This window comes from Glycine max, chromosome 14 (assembly GCF_000004515.6).
Source record: "Glycine max cultivar Williams 82 chromosome 14, Glycine_max_v4.0, whole genome shotgun sequence".
Classification (NCBI taxonomy): Eukaryota; Viridiplantae; Streptophyta; class Magnoliopsida; order Fabales; family Fabaceae; genus Glycine; species Glycine max.
Window position 1 is genome coordinate 13,081,207 of NC_038250.2, and position 16,778 is coordinate 13,097,984.

At 32.0% G+C, this 16,778-nt stretch overlaps 2 protein-coding genes across 5 annotated transcripts; one reads left to right on the forward strand and one right to left on the reverse strand.

Annotated features, from left to right (window-relative positions):
* Window positions 1-2,420: 2,420 nt before the first annotated feature.
* On the forward strand, window positions 2,421-7,596 carry LOC100811514 (aspartate aminotransferase P2, mitochondrial). Of its 3 annotated transcripts, none has more exons than XM_003544552.5 (12): window positions 2,421-2,625; window positions 2,772-2,843; window positions 2,934-3,002; window positions 4,217-4,411; window positions 4,575-4,613; window positions 4,699-4,788; window positions 4,897-5,005; window positions 5,093-5,202; window positions 5,597-5,740; window positions 6,017-6,183; window positions 6,796-7,060; window positions 7,224-7,596. In XM_003544552.5, exons 2-12 carry the CDS (start codon window positions 2,772-2,774, stop codon window positions 7,353-7,355), a joined length of 1,392 nt encoding a protein of 463 aa, XP_003544600.1. In that variant the 5' UTR covers window positions 2,421-2,625; the 3' UTR covers window positions 7,356-7,596. The 3 variants fall into 3 exon arrangements, with proteins under 3 accessions (XP_003544600.1, XP_040865328.1, XP_014622519.1); XM_041009394.1 differs by having other exon boundaries at window positions 2,453-2,526; XM_014767033.3 differs by having other exon boundaries at window positions 2,542-2,649.
* Window positions 7,597-7,713: 117 nt separating this feature from the next.
* On the reverse strand, window positions 7,714-13,197 carry LOC100812044 (probable receptor-like protein kinase At1g80640). Of its 2 annotated transcripts, XM_003544553.5 has the most exons (10): window positions 12,600-13,197; window positions 11,991-12,161; window positions 11,369-11,619; window positions 11,152-11,284; window positions 11,001-11,064; window positions 10,637-10,733; window positions 10,421-10,523; window positions 9,627-9,745; window positions 9,455-9,544; window positions 7,714-8,741 (listed from the first exon to the last, which is right to left on the reverse strand). In XM_003544553.5, exons 1-10 carry the CDS (start codon window positions 12,748-12,750, stop codon window positions 8,598-8,600), a joined length of 1,323 nt encoding a protein of 440 aa, XP_003544601.1. In that variant the 5' UTR covers window positions 12,751-13,197; the 3' UTR covers window positions 7,714-8,597. The 2 variants fall into 2 exon arrangements, with proteins under 2 accessions (XP_003544601.1, XP_040865327.1); XM_041009393.1 differs by having other exon boundaries at window positions 8,064-8,741; window positions 11,152-11,619; window positions 12,600-13,070.
* Window positions 13,198-16,778: the final 3,581 nt, after the last annotated feature.

A 16,778-nucleotide genomic window follows, 5' to 3' on the forward strand; every position in this document is an offset into this window, starting at 1 on the left:
TAAAATAAATAGAAATAGGTCAAAAATAGAGAAAACTTAGAAATGTTTGATTTAAGATAAATATGAAAGAGAATAATAGAGGGAAAAACATTGTTAAATGGATCCAAACACAAACCATGTATTTGTAATCAATTTTCATTTCATTTCTCACCATTGTAGTAAGAAATTGTTTTTAAGGCATAACCACTACTTTTTAATTTCTTTTGAAAGCCAAAACCAACATGTTTCCCTTTTCTTGTTGAGGCTGGGCTTAGGAGATTTGAGACTGGGTTTGAGAATGTAGAAAAGTCCCTTTACTTGCTACCAAATCTAAGGTTGGGTGTCAGAAAACTTGATGTAGGGCATGAGAGTGTTGATGTGGCTTAAGTGAGACCAAAACAAAGTGATTTAAGGGGAAGGGTTGGAAAAAGGGAATTTTTATGGATTTGATTGGGGGAACTATCTAGGGCTTTGGGTGAAAGTTGGGAAGCTCTCCCTTGCTCTCCATGGTTTCCCTACCAAGTTTCTTCATTTTTTCTTGTAGTTAGGTTTACCATTGATGGGGGTTGATTTAATTGAACACATCCTCAGGTTTATTTTCATTATTTTCAAACAAACAAAACATGAGAAACTTGATCCTAATCGTGACTTTCCAATAGAACCAAAGTTATCAAGAAGCTTGACCCTAACCACAAGAACACATGGGAACTCTCACAATGGAGAAAACACTCTAATAGTTATGTAGATTCAACTTATTCTTGTTCTCTAGTACATGACTTCCTATTTATGACAAAGTAAAAAAAAAAACAAGTGATAAAAAACAAATTCTAAACAAAATATAATCTTATATGAACTAAACATAAGATAAAATCCTAATAGAGGAAACTAATCTTAATATGATACAATGTTCATCCTAATAAAGGAAATGAATCCAAATATAAGATAAAATCCTACTAGAGGAAACAAATCTTAATAAGATATAATCATCATCCTAATAAAAAGATAAAAACATATCCTAAACATATTGACTCAAAATCCTAATAATAAAGGCCAATTATTTGATGATATCTTCAACATCTTTAAATATTTTATGTTATCCTCAAATATCTTCAAGGATAATAAATGCTAAAAATCTTGAAATATTATGCTTGTTGGATCTCTATCAAGTGTTCTCTTATACTCTTAATGCTTACTTTGGCTTGATCACCCTTTGCTTGATTTGTGGTTTGAATATGATTGGAAAGTATATTTAAACCTAGAAATGGAGAAGAACACCTAATGGATTTTGTTGCTAGGAATAGAGCAAGCTTATTAGTCATCTTTTAATTTGTGTTCCTAAAGCAAGTCACTTAGCTAGACTATGCAAAGGATTGATAGTTTAGTCAAGGGACTTAGACTCTTTCCATCCAAGGAATTGAGGTTTGAGTATTTGTTGAGTTGATGATAATAAATGAACCTTAAACTAGATAGTGACCTTTGTATGCATGAAGGGATGATTTGGTGAAGTCAACCCCAACACTTTTATTCATTGTTGTTTATGTTTTTTTTTTACCACATTCCAAGTATTTGTAAAAATTACCAAAAACAGTTTATTGTTCTTTTACTCTTTAATTTTTTTGTTTATTTTAGTTCTTGGCATTTACATTATCGCAATTCAATTAAAACCATTGTTTTCAATAGCCGTAATTAGTGAATGTTATTCTTTTGGAAAATATTACACAAGTTTCTATGCATATGATACTTGAACTTTCATTTTATTCTACTTGTACAACCTTAGGATGTTTGCCAAGAAGGCAACAAATAAATTGGCGCAGTTGTCAAGATCAAACCCATGTCACCTACGTGACAAACGAAATACTATTAAATTTTATCAAACAAAATGTAAGGGATATAAATAGAACTAAGTTTATTAAAAAAATAGAACTAAGCCAAAATTTAATTTAAAAAATGTGTATCATTATTAGAGGTAAGTATATGGACCTATTTGACCCATTAAGGCCCAATTTGTGAAGCCCACATTTTATATGGGCCAAATAAGCTCGATTTGTGAGATAAATTGTCTTTTTTAGACCCATATTCAATACACAAAATCCAAAGATAAATAAATTAGTTTGTAGACGCAAATAATAAGCTAAAAAACCAAAAAATATCAAATTAAAAGAATTTTCTCTTTTTCTTTTTTTATTTTTTAAGCTAAAATCTATTAAATTAAAATATACCAACATTTGTAATTAAAATATATCAAAATTTATAACATCAAGCATCCAAACCTTCTAATTTAAATATCAAGAAGATTTTAATGTCTTTTGTGGGTTTGGTAGACTAGCCCATGAGTCCACAGATTTAGCTTGTCAAGTCAGCCAGATTCATCAGCTGACTCAAAATTTGCCTATAGTTATACGGATTAAAAAAGACTTCATTATCCGTACAACCCGCAAGTTTAACATACCCTGGTCACTATCACACTTAAGTAAACACTAAAATTAAAGCCAAGAAAATATGTGATGTGCGAGCCCGTGGCAATTTTGTCGTTGACAAATCAATACGGTGGGCACTTTCACTTTCACTTCGTTCTCGTAGTGGCCCACTGTTTCCTTCTTCTATCTCTCTACAAACACACTTTTTAAGTGATTCGTTCACAGAAACGTACTACTACTACTTGATCTCATCGTATTCTCTACGCTATTCCGATTAATCAATCATAGATAGATCCATTATTCATAGTTAAACATAATAACTGTTGTGTTACATCTCGTGAATTGTTACAACTGCTTAACCATTTTCTATTGCAGATGGCTTCGTCGGTTCTCTCCGCAGCTTCGCACTCTGTCTCACCCTCATGTTCTCTGTCCACCACGCACAAGGTAACCGCTTTCTGCTTGTTCCGGCATTGCTTCGTGAATTGTAATGATTAATGATTGCCCTTTTCGTGATTTAACGTTGGTGTCCAACAGGGAAAGCCCATGATTAGAGACAACACTTTGGGATTCCACAGAGGACCCAATTCCTTCTCTAGTTCAAGGGTATGTACTATATAGTAATAACTAAACTTCTTGCTTCAGTTTTGGATACGGTTTTATAAGTGCTTTTGGAGATTTTATCCAATCAGAATTAGAGTTTTACTACAATTTATGTTGGCATTTAATGCAAGTTTCTATTTATGAGGATTAAACTTCAATTTTGATTGAACAGCCTATGTGTGAGTTCTTGTAAATTCTCTGCTACCTGAGTTTGATTCCTATGGATAAAAAAAAAAACCCTTCAATTTTGATTGAAGAACAACACTAAAAGCACTTAAGGAACTATATCTAAATTTTTTCCTCAATTTGTTTTTTATTGCTTTGGTTTATCCATTATGCTTTCATATTACTTTATAATCTATCAGGTAGGACTATTGGCACACTAAGTGTTATTTATTCATATTCTTTGCTAACTAGTTTTAATCGTTCTGTTAAATTAACCTCACTCTAGTAATTTTTGTTAGAGTTCAATGTATATACTCCATTATAAAACATCTCTACATTGGCATATTCAATAAGATTTGACTACTTTACCATGTCATCCTGTTCACTAATATGATGTGGTTGTGGTGATAAGGTAAATTCCTACTGGATGTGGATGTGTGTCTGTGTAAAGATGTTTTATACTGAGAGTCTATATAATTAAACTTCTTTTTAAGATATAAAAATAAATAAAACAGTTTGGATCGTAGTTATTATATTGCCATTTTTCATTTCATATTTGATGGAAAAACAGTTGTAAGCAAAAGTAGGTAGTGAGGATTAAGGAATGTATGGACACAAAAACTGTTAGGAATCTTACTCTAACAAAGATGATTATCACACACACAGAATCGGTGTAGTAGGCAAATCAGAGTCAAACAGAAAGAAGTGAGAAAAGATTGAGAGAATTATCTAGAATAGGGAAGAACAAATGTACACAAGTGTACCCAAAGGAGCACTCTCCTTTCACACTGGGTAATCCCAGTTGTATATCCAAGTTTTTACAAAAGATAATCCCACCTCCGTATTTAGAGGCCTATTTATAATAGAGAACCCTCACACTAACAGTTAGCCAACTAACTCTTCTAACTGCTCCTTTTTAAAACTAATTTCCCTTTTTATTCTTCCTTCTATAATACACTTGTAATTGTTTGGGAAATTGATTCTCATGCCTAACAGAAACTGTGTGTGTGTGTGCAAGCGTGCTAATATAATTTCTATCAATTTTGTTTCAGTCTAGAGGTCGGATCTCTATGGCTGTTGCAGTTAACGTTTCTCGGTTTGAAGGCATACCTATGGCGCCTCCTGATCCAATTCTAGGAGTTTCTGAGGCATTTAAGGTGGACAATAGTGATGTCAAGCTCAATCTTGGAGTTGGGGCATACAGAACAGAAGAACTACAGCCATATGTGCTTAATGTTGTTAAGAAGGTCTTTGTTCCTTACTTTATGTGTCTGCTGTGATCTGAGTGCCCCTAGTTTGCATAGTTCTCCTGTCTTATGTTTGCTCCTAATTTTGCTTCATGATCACAAACTTAAGACTACTTTTGGATTGAGTTAATGCTGATTTAGATGAAATTCTTATTTTTCTTAGGCAGAGAATCTTATGCTGGAGAGAGGGGATAACAAAGAGGTAATTTTCTTTACATCATGTGTCTTTATGTGTGTGGACCCATTGGCCTTTAGATTATTAACTATGATTTAACTTCTAAGTGCAGTATCTCCCAATTGAGGGTTCGGCTGCATTTAATAAGGCAACTGCAGAGTTGTTACTTGGAGCAGACAACCCAGCAATCAAACAGCAAAGAGTATGTAGTTGATATAGAAAATATAGATGATTTGAAATTTGAAAGACATTACATTTTATTGGTTATGAATTTTTTCATTTTTTACTTACATTATTCAGTTGCAACCAGGTTGCCACTGTCCAAGGTCTTTCTGGAACTGGTTCTCTGCGACTAGGTGCAGCTCTGATAGAACGATATTTTCCTGGGGCAAAAGTTTTGATATCAGCTCCTACCTGGGGTATGTATCTGACTGCTTCTCTGCTTAACTTGGTCGTGATACTTGTTTGGGAGTTCAAACATCCTGGGTAACATTATTGTCTTGCAGGTAATCACAAGAATATTTTCAATGATGCTAGTGTCCCATGGTCTGAGTACCGATATTATGATCCCAAGACAGTTGGCTTGGATTTTGAGGGCATGATAGAAGATATAAAGGTTAGATCCTGGTCTAAAATTTAGAAAGTGAAATGGTCTATGAACAGTGTTGGGTTAACTGTTTTGTCTGAACTAGAAATCAATATGCAAGAATGTTCTATTTGAATTTTTTTCCTCTTGATCTTTCATTGTAGTCCCAACACTTGTCATCTTATCTCAAAATACATGTTTTCAAAAATATCTTTCACTTGAAATACAACTGATGTAATTGTTTTGATTAACATGCCATTGCAGTGTAATTGTATTTGATGCTTAATTGATGTAGTAATTGTAACTTAATGTCTTGTTATATGAAGACGTACATAGGAACATGAATTCTCATTTGATTTAAAGGTTCCTTCAATCCAATATAAAATTGAACAATGCCTAATTGTACATTTCTACATTTTTTCAGTCAGCTCCGGAAGGATCTTTTATCTTACTTCATGGATGTGCTCATAACCCTACTGGTATCGATCCAACACCTGAACAGTGGGAAAAAATAGCTGATGTAATTCAAGAAAAAAACCACATTCCCTTTTTTGATGTTGCTTACCAGGTACCAATCTTTGGGTAAATGAGAATTTTCTGGCTAGCCTATATTAAAAACCATTAGCATATTAAGAATTATGACTTAAAGTGTGTTTGGATAGCTACCAGAATTGATTGACCCATAAAATCATGGTGAAAAATTGAAAAAGTGGAAGCAACTATTTTTTGCTATGAGTTTCAACGTGGAATTGGAGTTGATTCTATAAAAATTAAATCTAATCCAAACACCCTATAGAGACCTGGAACCTATTTAGCAACATGATGAACTCCTCATTAATTTTAGGGGTTTGCTAGTGGAAGCCTTGATGAAGATGCAGCTTCTGTGAGACTGTTTGTGGCACGTGGCATGGAGGTTCTTGTAGCTCAATCTTACAGTAAAAATCTCGGTCTCTATGCCGAAAGGATTGGAGCAATCAATGTGGTTTCATCATCGCCCGAATCTGCAGCAAGGTATGGTAAATTAAATCTTCCATTCTTTCTGATATCTGAAGTTGACAAGGCATGTCTAAGAAAAAGATTGAATCTGTCTACTTCATTCCCGTGCATTTTTATTCCTTTTCTAGAAAGGTGAAGGGATCAATTTATCAATTAAGTGCATGTAGTATGAAGTAGTTGCAATTAAGTACATAGAAGATATTCTGTGTGTTTCGAAGATATTATTTACATTTTATTTGAACATATGATATAAGCACTTAAGTATGTTTTGGGGAGCTTATGAAACTAGTTCATGATATGTCCATAAGTGGCTTTTAGTTTATTTCATAGAACTCTTCAAGGTAGCTTGTAAAAATAGCTTACAGCTTATATGAAAACAGTTTAACCCTTTTTCTTCAATTATAGAAACATCTTATTCTTAAGCGTTTACATGGTAAGTGTTGATTCAACAAGTGCTTAATTAAGTTGTTTACCCAAATGCACTAATATTGTCTTAACCAACATCATGACAAAATGCCCTAGTTGACTATTTCTGTTTTAACTAGAAAGATGACATCTTAGATTCAACTTGATTGTGACAATGTATGCCTCAGTAGAAGTTCTTTCTTGATCGACAATGTGTTTCAGGGTAAAAAGCCAGTTGAAAAGGATTGCCCGACCAATGTACTCTAATCCTCCAGTACACGGGGCTAGGATAGTTGCCGATGTTGTTGGAAACCCAGTTCTCTTTAATGAATGGAAAGCAGAGATGGAAATGATGGCTGGAAGGATAAAGAATGTTAGACAGCAGCTATATGATAGTATTACTTCAAAAGACAAAAGTGGAAAGGATTGGTCATTCATACTTAAGCAGATAGGCATGTTCTCATTCACGGGCTTGAACACGAACCAGGTAATTGACTACTGTTATTACAACTTCTTGCATGTGATCAACTTGTGGCTTTTATACACTATGTTGAGTCCTATTTCATTGACTAAATGAAAACATCGTCGATTTTACAGTATTGTAATATTGACTGTCTTGTTCTTAAATGATATCTTGTGTCTCTCATCAGAGTGACAACATGACAAACAAGTGGCACGTATACATGACAAAGGATGGAAGGATTTCCCTGGCAGGATTGTCATTGGCTAAATGTGAATACCTTGCAGATGCTATTATTGACTCATATCATAATGTCAGCTGAAACTCTATCAGATATTTTTGGTGAGTATTATACCAATCGAGAGCGATTGGCATACATGAAAATATATGTACCTCAAAGTCCCTTAGGAAATTTTGTAACTTTGAAACAAATTGACTCAAAGTATTGATGCATAATGAGTCAGCTTCTCAGACTTAAAGCTAGTTGAATCAAAGTACTGATGCATAGTGAGGATGTTCATCATTTCATATGGGTGAGATTGAATAAATCATGGTTAACAATAGTTTCGTTAGTCATATGTGCTTGAGTGGTTAGTACGTATCTTCTTTTGTTAAATCCTACTTTCAATATGATCGATTCATTTATGTTGATATCAACCTTCAGAGTTTCAGTTCACCAATGTCATTTATTGTGATTGGTGATGAGTTACTTAAGAACCAAGAAAGTAAAATATTTGACTATAATATACACATACATACTGTTTGCCAACTCGAACCAAAAAAATAAAGGCAAGCAAGGCTCGTCATCTGTGTGGAATCTGAATGAGTTACCATGTTGAAATTCCTTTATACAATGTTTAGTTGGAAGGAAATGGAAGGAGGGGAAGTTGGGGACTCTTAATAATAAGCGAGCTACATTTCTAATTCCCTTGATTTAGCAGTATCAAATTTAGAAGAACGTGAAAAATGTATTTTCTAACATATTCTTTTTAAATTTACTCAATATCATTAACTGAAATTTATTAGGAAATACAAAATAAGTGAGACTAACATATAATCAGTGAAAGTCACATTATTTTGCGAGTTTCAGGAAATTTCAATCACCAAGGAGAGTGTGTATTGGAGCGTATTGCTAGTATTTCTCAGAAATTTATGTACGAATTATTAGTAGTCTGGTTTACTGAATTTCACATGCCAAAAGTGGGAATGAAAGACAATGGGATCCTCTCTGAACAGTTCACTGTTCCGCAATATCACCACTCTATACACAAATTTTCACAAAAGTGAAATCAATTTCCTCCCATTTATCATTAACAATCCAATGCTCTTCTCCACCATTCAAGCCTACTCTTTCCTCAATTTCTCTGTTTCTAAGTCACACTCCCGGGCTGCATGTGTTTATTACAGAATCAGTGTAGTTGTTATGGATCTTTCAGTAATTTCAAGCCTTACTAAAGCCTCACCAGATGGGTAGAGCATCACAAAACATGTCATTGATGGATCATCGATATGTGAGGTTGTCTCAAACTGATCATTGACTAGAATCCTCAGGTGGGTCAGCGGGTCAGACTTGCTGTGGCAGTTGTGAAACTTTGAGTGTTCCTCCAAGCTCTACTGGCACAAGAGGGATCAATGAGTGGAGAACATCGGCAATCAGAGGACGGTAACTTGGTTCTGGTTGCACACATAGCACGGCTACAGCAGCAACCTACAATGTACAAAGTCAAGGTTACAGTTAAGTAGATTATCAAAATACAGAAGAGAAAAATGCTACTTCAACTCAGGAAATAGGTATGAAATCCATTTCTAGTCTGTGACATCATGTAGCGAGGAGAGATAAAAACACACAAGACTCAAATTACTTTGTGTAACGAGGAGAGAGAAAGATACAAGGTTCACATGGGATTCATTTGTCAGATAAGTCCCATGTGAATCCTATGTTTTTGCTCTCCTCCTTATAGGTGTAGATGCTAGAGAAAATTCAGGTTTGAGCCTATCTCATTTAGTGGGATTTATACTAATTTCAACTAATATCATCAAAAAGAATATAAGTTAAAGATTGTGTTGCTATCATTTCTCGGTTACAAATGCATTGGAGAAGGAAATGGTAACATAAGTCATTAGTAAACTATAACTGGTATGATGAGTAGAATAATTCTATATAATATAATATCTTTCTATTAATCTTCTTATTTTTAAATGAAGAAAATATTAATTATTTTTATGTTTTAAAGATAGTAGTATTAAACATATTTAGTTTTCACTTAATATATTCTTCATAAATTATTAGGAGGATTAATTAAAAAAAATCTTGTAAGACAGTATGGCTAAATCTTATGACTATTATCATTGCCAAAAAGGGTAAGTAGTAATAAACTGGAAAATGTGTCTGAGTGAGTTCTGACTCCGAGGCACTAAAACCTGGTATAAGTGCTTGGGGTCCATTGTATTCTTAATTACAGGATCCACAATGTTTGGAAGCTTAGATCTGTCTGTGAGCAGTGGCATAGCCTGCAACCAGCATAAATAGTTAAATGTCTTTTCCCACACCAACCCAATTAAATTCTATCATCAAGCAAAGCAAAAACAGTACCCATGTGACAATAGATTGGCATTGAGCTGGTGCTAGTTTTTCCACAGGCTTCTTTCCCAATAGAAGCTCCAAAAGCACAACTCCAAAAGCATACACATCACTTTTATCAGTCAATTTACCTACAAAAATAATAATAATAATAATTAAAATGCAAGTAATTTCCTCAGCTAATAATTCAAGTTTTGCTACAGCTGTTTCTCCATGTTCCAATTAAATCCTTGGAGAAGTGATCCGTTTAATTTATATCTCTTGATTAATATCTACTAGTACTTTGATTCATAGTACCTTGATAATAATTAAAATAAAATAGCAATCCTTGCCAAATGATCAAAGTCTTCAACTGAATAATACAAAGCTATGCTTCCAATGTTTCCCATCTTTCAGACAAGAATCAATTCAACTAGCTGAGAGCAAACTTCAGTTCACACACTTAGGACATTTATTATTATCATTAGTATTTTTTTTTTATCACTGACAAGAAGCAACTGGAGCAAACTAGGCATATGGAATTGTAACGTGTAACTGACAACATATTAATTTAATAAATAATTTATGCAAGTTGTCAGGTCAGTTGAGCAGGTACATTCCCAATAGTGTGTCACATGGAAATTACCTACGACGATGTAATAATTTCTCGCAAAGACCACACTTTCAAACCCACCCTTTATATAATTAATGCATCAAGGTTCAAAAAGACCATTATCTTGGATCTGGTTTTAAGGACACATTTAGCAACTTGTTAGACCATTGCATATGCCATTAAATTATATGTGAAGTTCAGTTGGCATACATACCATCTAAAAGATACTCCGGGGCAACGTAACCCAACGTGCCTGAAAGCTTGAGGTTATTCTTGTTCTGGGACCCATTGGTTATGGCAAGACCAAAATCAGAAAGCTGAATCCTCCAGCACACAGAAAAGAAGCTTTGGTGAGAACACAATAAATAAATGTATGGTACAAAAAGGAAATAATATATGCAGCAAATTGAACTTGGCCATTTTGTTTTACCTTGGCATTGAACTTTGTATCTAAAAGAACATTAGAAGATTTCAGATCTCTATGGATCACCGGAGGGTAACAGTGCTCATGCAGATATTTTAATCCCCTGCTTGACATTAATCAAATAGCATGTTAACAAAGAGACAATTAACCAAATAAAAAATGCTAATAATACACTCTCTAACACACTTTATTATTGGCTGAAAATTATTAAATGTCACTGAGTTATAAGACTCGTTAAATAAGTAGTACGAGATATTATTTTGTGACTCTCAATAAGTTTCAATTAATAATAAGGAATATGTTAAAAAGAGTATTGCTAGCATTGCTTGATAAATAGGAAGATAGATAGAGAACTGTTTGGGACGGTCACCTTGCTGTGTCAAGAGCAATTTTCATCCTCAAATGCCAAGTCAATGCCGAGCCATGAGAAGGTCCTTCAAATAATAGTTTTATAATTGACCTTATTAATTCTTAATCTGGGTCTTATGCTAGGTAATAAAGCATATAAAACAATGTTTTACCGTGTAATTGAGTTTCCAATGATCCATTATGCATCAATTCATAGACAATAATCCTTGTATCATCATTACTGCTACAACCCAGTAGAGAAATTACATTTGGGTGTTGAATTTTACTTAACAAATCCACCTCGTTCTGCAAATTCAAAGAAGTCCAACTATTCAATATAATATTTAAAAAAAAAAACAGAAAAATGAATAAATTGTTAGAAAGCATTACCTCAAATTCTTGCTCAGCATATTGATTTTCACAGTGCAATTTTTTAACAGCAACATCCAAATTATCATCCAAATGAGCCTTGTAAACGCATCCGAAACCTCCCTCACCCAAGATGTTAATTTCCTCGAAATTTCCGGTGGTTTTTTCTATTTGCTTATAGTCAATTATTGGAACACACCCTTTCTTACCAACCAGCTTTATAGAGCTGAATTTACTCAAAAATGGTGATGAAGCTAGCCCTTTCTCAGCATCTTGGGATTCAAATTACAGAAGGTAAAAAAAAAATTACAAATCCCAGACAGTACCAAGGAAGCAAATTGAATATCAAACTTTCTTGGCATCCCAAAATTGTGATTTGTGAAGCAAAACATGAATCTAAAGATTGATTGGTTTGAAAAATCTTTTTTTTTTTTTTTACTTTGTTTCCTGATTTAAAAAGTTTGTATAGGAAACAATGAAAACAAAAAACAACTTTATTGTTTTCTGTTGTCATTTTTTCCTGTATAAAAATAGGAAACAAAGTGAAAACAGAACATGTAAATAAAAATGAAAAAGTTTTCTCCGATCAAATTTCATAAGATTCTAAGAAATGGAATTGTGATAAAAGGGAGAAAATAAAAACCTGATCTTTGAACGTTTTTCCCTTTGGATTTTGAAGGGTACTTTGTGTAGTAAATCCAGATGCACAACACACACAAAATGACTGCACCAAGTGAAGTGCTGGCAACGGCAACAGCAATTACCATTTTCTTGTGTGAATCCATGTGTTGCTGTTCAGCCCCCATCACAATTCCTGATCAATATGCAGTATATGGCACTAAGCATCAAATCAAATACATAGAAACAAAATACGTACTACTATTCATTCAAATTTCAAACCATTAATGGCAAGTTAATAGAGTTTAAGCAAAAGGGTAGGATCCAAATCCACACAATAAAACACATTAGACCAGTACCAGAAATGAGTTTTAAAAAAATGGTTACTATAGATTATCTGCACTAAGTGCTTGTATTGAATTTGAAACTGTTGAGTACCAACTCCATCATAAGAAAGAAACAACAGATAGTGTGACAGAGAGAGCACGTAAGAATAGCATCCGGTTCGAATTCTTGTTGAGAAAAGTATCTACATTTAGTATGTGACAGTTCTTCAAACATGATTGTCTCCGAAAAAAATAAATGCGAAAAACCAAAAAATAAATCAGAAAAAAAGTAAGAATTTTCATAGAACCTGGAGAGGAAGCAGACATTGAAGTGGGAAATGGAGAAAATGGTGGAACTTGAGGAGAGGGAGCAAGAGGGTATGCAGAGGCAAGAATCCAAGTGGGTTTGTGGAGAATAAGGAGGAGCATGAGAAGCATAAGAAGAAGCTTCGTTTTCATTGTTTCTTTCTAAGAAAACATGAAGATAAAGATATAAAAAAATAGATGTGTGAAGGAAAGGCTTGTGCCTGAAAAGGAACACACACTAACTCACTGACGCACGCACAAAAAAACACACTCACACTCTCAATGAGGTTTTGTTAGCCACTGAGTGAGAGAAAGTGAAATGTGTGTGTTTTGGATCTTCTTTGAGGCTTGACCTCCTTTTTTAAAACATCGAAAAAACAATATTTGCTTTTAGTTTTCTTTTCTAGAACCTTTTATTTGCGCATTCTCTGTCTAATTTTTTCTTTTCTTTGTTTAAGTGTCTTTCTCTTTCTCTCACGCTTTCTCAGCAGAAGGAAAAGAAGGACAACAATGGACAGATGAGACTTAATTTTGGAGTGGGGGCAACTGCACGACAATCATGTGCACTCGTGCATTGTTTCAATTTAAGCATTTCCCCCAAAATCTAAAGGGGAAAACAAGTTAAAGAAGCAAAGAAAAACATGTGAGGCGTTGGAAGATAGAAAAGGAAAAGAAATAAATGTATTTTTTTAATATATTATTAATACAAAATATTAACCATTAATCTTTATGGAAAATTGATTTATCACTAGGAGTCTGAATAAATCAGGTCACGTCAGACTTCCTATAAATAAGTAACTTGTTATACAAACAAATTATAATCTAACATGACCTATTAGGCTATTAGAGATTTTTTATATATATGATCTTACTCAACCTATTACTCAATTTAAAGATCTTTTTATATCAAACATGACCTATTAGACTATTAGAGATTTTTTATATATATGATCTCACTCTTCCTATTACTTAATTTAAAAATCTTTTTATATCAGATATTTATTTTATGTATGATATAAGATTATTAATTTATTAAGATATTAAATATAAAAATATAATATATATATATATATATATATATTAAGTTTTTTATTATATTTGAATGAATAAATAGGTCGACCTATTAGATTTAATAAGATTTTTTTTATAAGTTCAGGATAACCTATTTTATTAAATAGGCTTTTTAAAAAATTTAAGCTTAATTTTTTTTATTAAAAAGAGTCAAATTAAGTTAGGCTTTAAATAGGTCTTAGCCTATTCTCATACCTACTTATCACTTTTAATGGAATTTTTTTTTCTAATCATATCTTTTTTATTTATAAGACTTGAAAATTTTCTTTAAAATATCAATTTAATTTCACTTAGACTAATGTAATGTTGGCCCTCCTCAAAATATATATATATATATATATATATATATATATATATATATATATATATATATATACTTAAAAAAACTATCTTTTGTTCCTTTTTATAACATTATTTTCAAATTATTTATTGTATTATCTTTTTATAAAAAAATCATTGATTTATATTTTTTAGTCAATAGACAATAAATATTATAAGTTAATAAAAAAATAAACATGAGGTATGTTTGACAAGGATTTTAAGCTTATTTTTTTGGTAAAATATGTTTGGAATCCATGTAAAATTTGAAAAATATTAATTTCGTTCTCGTAAAATTTTTTGTATTAATTTGGTCCCTCTAAAAATAAAATATACTTTTACTTGTCCTCATTGGTAATTCCATTAGATGATTTTATAACGTAACTTACCGACTTAATTATTTTCTTTCTCTATCTTTTTAAGTGATGAAAAATTACAATGTTAGGAGGTGTTTAGCCGCCTAAAATTGTTTAATTCATTTTGGGGGAATTTTAATCATCACAAATTATTTAATTCATTTGTAATTAAATTATAGTGTAAGTTTGTTAGCCACATGAGATTACCTACCACTAAGGACCAATAAAAATATGTTTTATTTTTGGAGAGACCCAATTATTATGAAAAAATTTATAAAGATAAAATTAATACTTTTCAAATTTTACAAGGACCCTAAATATATATTTATCCTTTTATTTTACTAGTTGAAAAACTCATTAGGTTACACAAATTGATGTTAGTAACAATTAAATATAGGAAAGGTGTTGGCGCTTGAGAGTGGCAAATTGAGGACCCGGGGTCAGGGGGCAATGCATTTTTAAAAAAATCTAATGAAAAGTTACCATATATATAAAGATAAAGACAAATGTTAAAATCATAAATTTCAAGCAAAATTTGTCACCACTTAATCAAGATGTCTCTATGGGAGAAGAAAATGAATTGTAACAAGAAGTCATGAATCAAGTTGCTTAGTTGCACAATGTAAAATCATTTCATAAAAGGAAACAAAAGGGAGGAAACGTGCCAAAAGAAAATAGATGGAGTGAGAGATGAAATGGTAGAATGAAACATATGAGATAAGTAACAAAAAACTAAAGGGAATGCATTTATTTATCTTTACATGAAAATAAGTGTGAGGGTGCAAAACATAAAACTTTGACACAATTATAAGTAACTTTAACCAAATGAAGGAGGTGCATTTGTCCACCCTCAAATATATACAAGTTTGCCCTTGGCACTTGATCCAAAGAAGAAAAGTTTGTTTATGAGTTGAAGGGAGGGGAATGAATACTCTCCATTTCTTTTTTTCTCAATTTCCTCCATTTCATAAGCTTTTGAGAAAATAAATGAAATCAAGGGTGGTATTTATTTTGTCAAAAGCTTAGTAATGAAAGAAATGGAGAGGATTTTTACTTTGAAGAGAGAAGAAGGGAGAGGTTGTAGGTTCGAATGCTTCCCACTAACATTCTAACCAAATAATAACTAACATTGACCGATAAAAAAAAGTGCAGACATGTATATATATTTCATGTCACTAACATCACTTCTATTGCTTAATGAATTCTCCATTTTGAATTCATTCTCACCCTCCTTAACTCTTAGAACAATGCCAACTCATGATGATTAAATGACACACAATGAACATGTTGACCACGACAAGATGAAATTAATTTTGGACTCTTCTAGAGCTAAAATTAGTTTCGGATTGTATCATTTAGGGTCTTCCTCACATCCATAGTCAACCAAGTCAGGATCCTTCAGAATTTTATCTTAATGAACTATTGGCACTAGTTAGATTGAAAATTATTTCATATATGTGTTGGGTGAGTATATTTTCAAAATTAAGAGGGATTAGTGATGTTTAAGCTAAGCTTGTGAAGATTAGAAAACATCTTATATAGCTTGAAAATTTATATGAGCATTGTCCGTTACCTAAAATTTATATCCGTCAATGACTTACTAGGAATCGTATGTGTTAAATAATCAAATATAAATTTTATTAATATTCAAAAGAGCACTATAACAAATTATACATTCTTTTTCTTGTATTGCCCATTATCCACCCAACAATATACAAGACAAAAAATTATCTTTATTATGTGACTCAAAAGTTATCATGTGTTATTTACTTGGTCTATTCTTTAATGTGTATCAAATACACCCTATTGAATCAAATTAAGATGTTTAATAAAAGAGTTTATTTTTCTTACAACTTATAAATTACGAGCTACTTATTAAGGGTGTCTAATGTAATTAGTTGAATAGTGCATAAGTTATCGTAACCTTTATTATACTTGAGTTGAATTCATGAATTAAAAAACCTATAAGTTGTTTCATTAGCTAATAGATAACATTTTTTTTAGTTTCTTTTTGTACTATTTTCATACACTTTTTTATGATCTCTTTTTATAATAATTTTTACGTTATCATTTCTTCTCTTTTGCTCTCTCATGCTCTACCGTTAACCTCACCTCTCTCTTTTTTTCAATTTGATTCTATTTTTAATAAATATTTTTAGTATAGCAACAATATTAACGTTATTTTTAATAAAATTAATAAAAAATATAAAACAATAATTCGTTAAAAATATATATTTTTTCCTATAAAACAAAAAAAATATAAATATATCTTTTTTATATCATTTTATATTCATTAACTACTTTAATAAGTAATTTTATCAAATACTTCTAATTAATTCAATAAACTAACTTATAATTTTTCAACTTTAGCTACGAGTTTATAAACTTCAATAATTTAGCCTTTTATATTTAGAAATTACATATATCTTTTATTAC

What these genes read in the sequence shown, in the direction of transcription:
- LOC100811514 (XM_003544552.5), top strand. Translation starts at nt 2,772, where the DNA reads ATGGCTTCGTCGGTTCTCTCCGCAGCTTCGCACTCTGTCTCACCCTCA. An exon ending in TGCTTAATGTTGTTAAGAAG is followed by an intron (nt 4,412 to 4,574) that starts GTCTTTGTTCCT and finishes TATTTTTCTTAG; the next exon opens with GCAGAGAATCTTATGCTGGA. An exon ending in TCGCCCGAATCTGCAGCAAG is followed by an intron (nt 6,184 to 6,795) that starts GTATGGTAAATT and finishes AATGTGTTTCAG; the next exon opens with GGTAAAAAGCCAGTTGAAAA.
- LOC100812044 (XM_041009393.1), bottom strand. Translation starts at nt 12,750, where the DNA reads ATGAAAACGAAGCTTCTTCTTATGCTTCTCATGCTCCTCCTTATTCTC. An exon ending in AATGTCTGCTTCCTCTCCAG is followed by an intron (nt 12,162 to 12,599) that starts GTTCTATGAAAA and finishes CATATTGATCAG; the next exon opens with GAATTGTGATGGGGGCTGAA. An exon ending in ATACAAAGTTCAATGCCAAG is followed by an intron (nt 10,524 to 10,636) that starts GTAAAACAAAAT and finishes TGGAGGATTCAG; the next exon opens with CTTTCTGATTTTGGTCTTGC.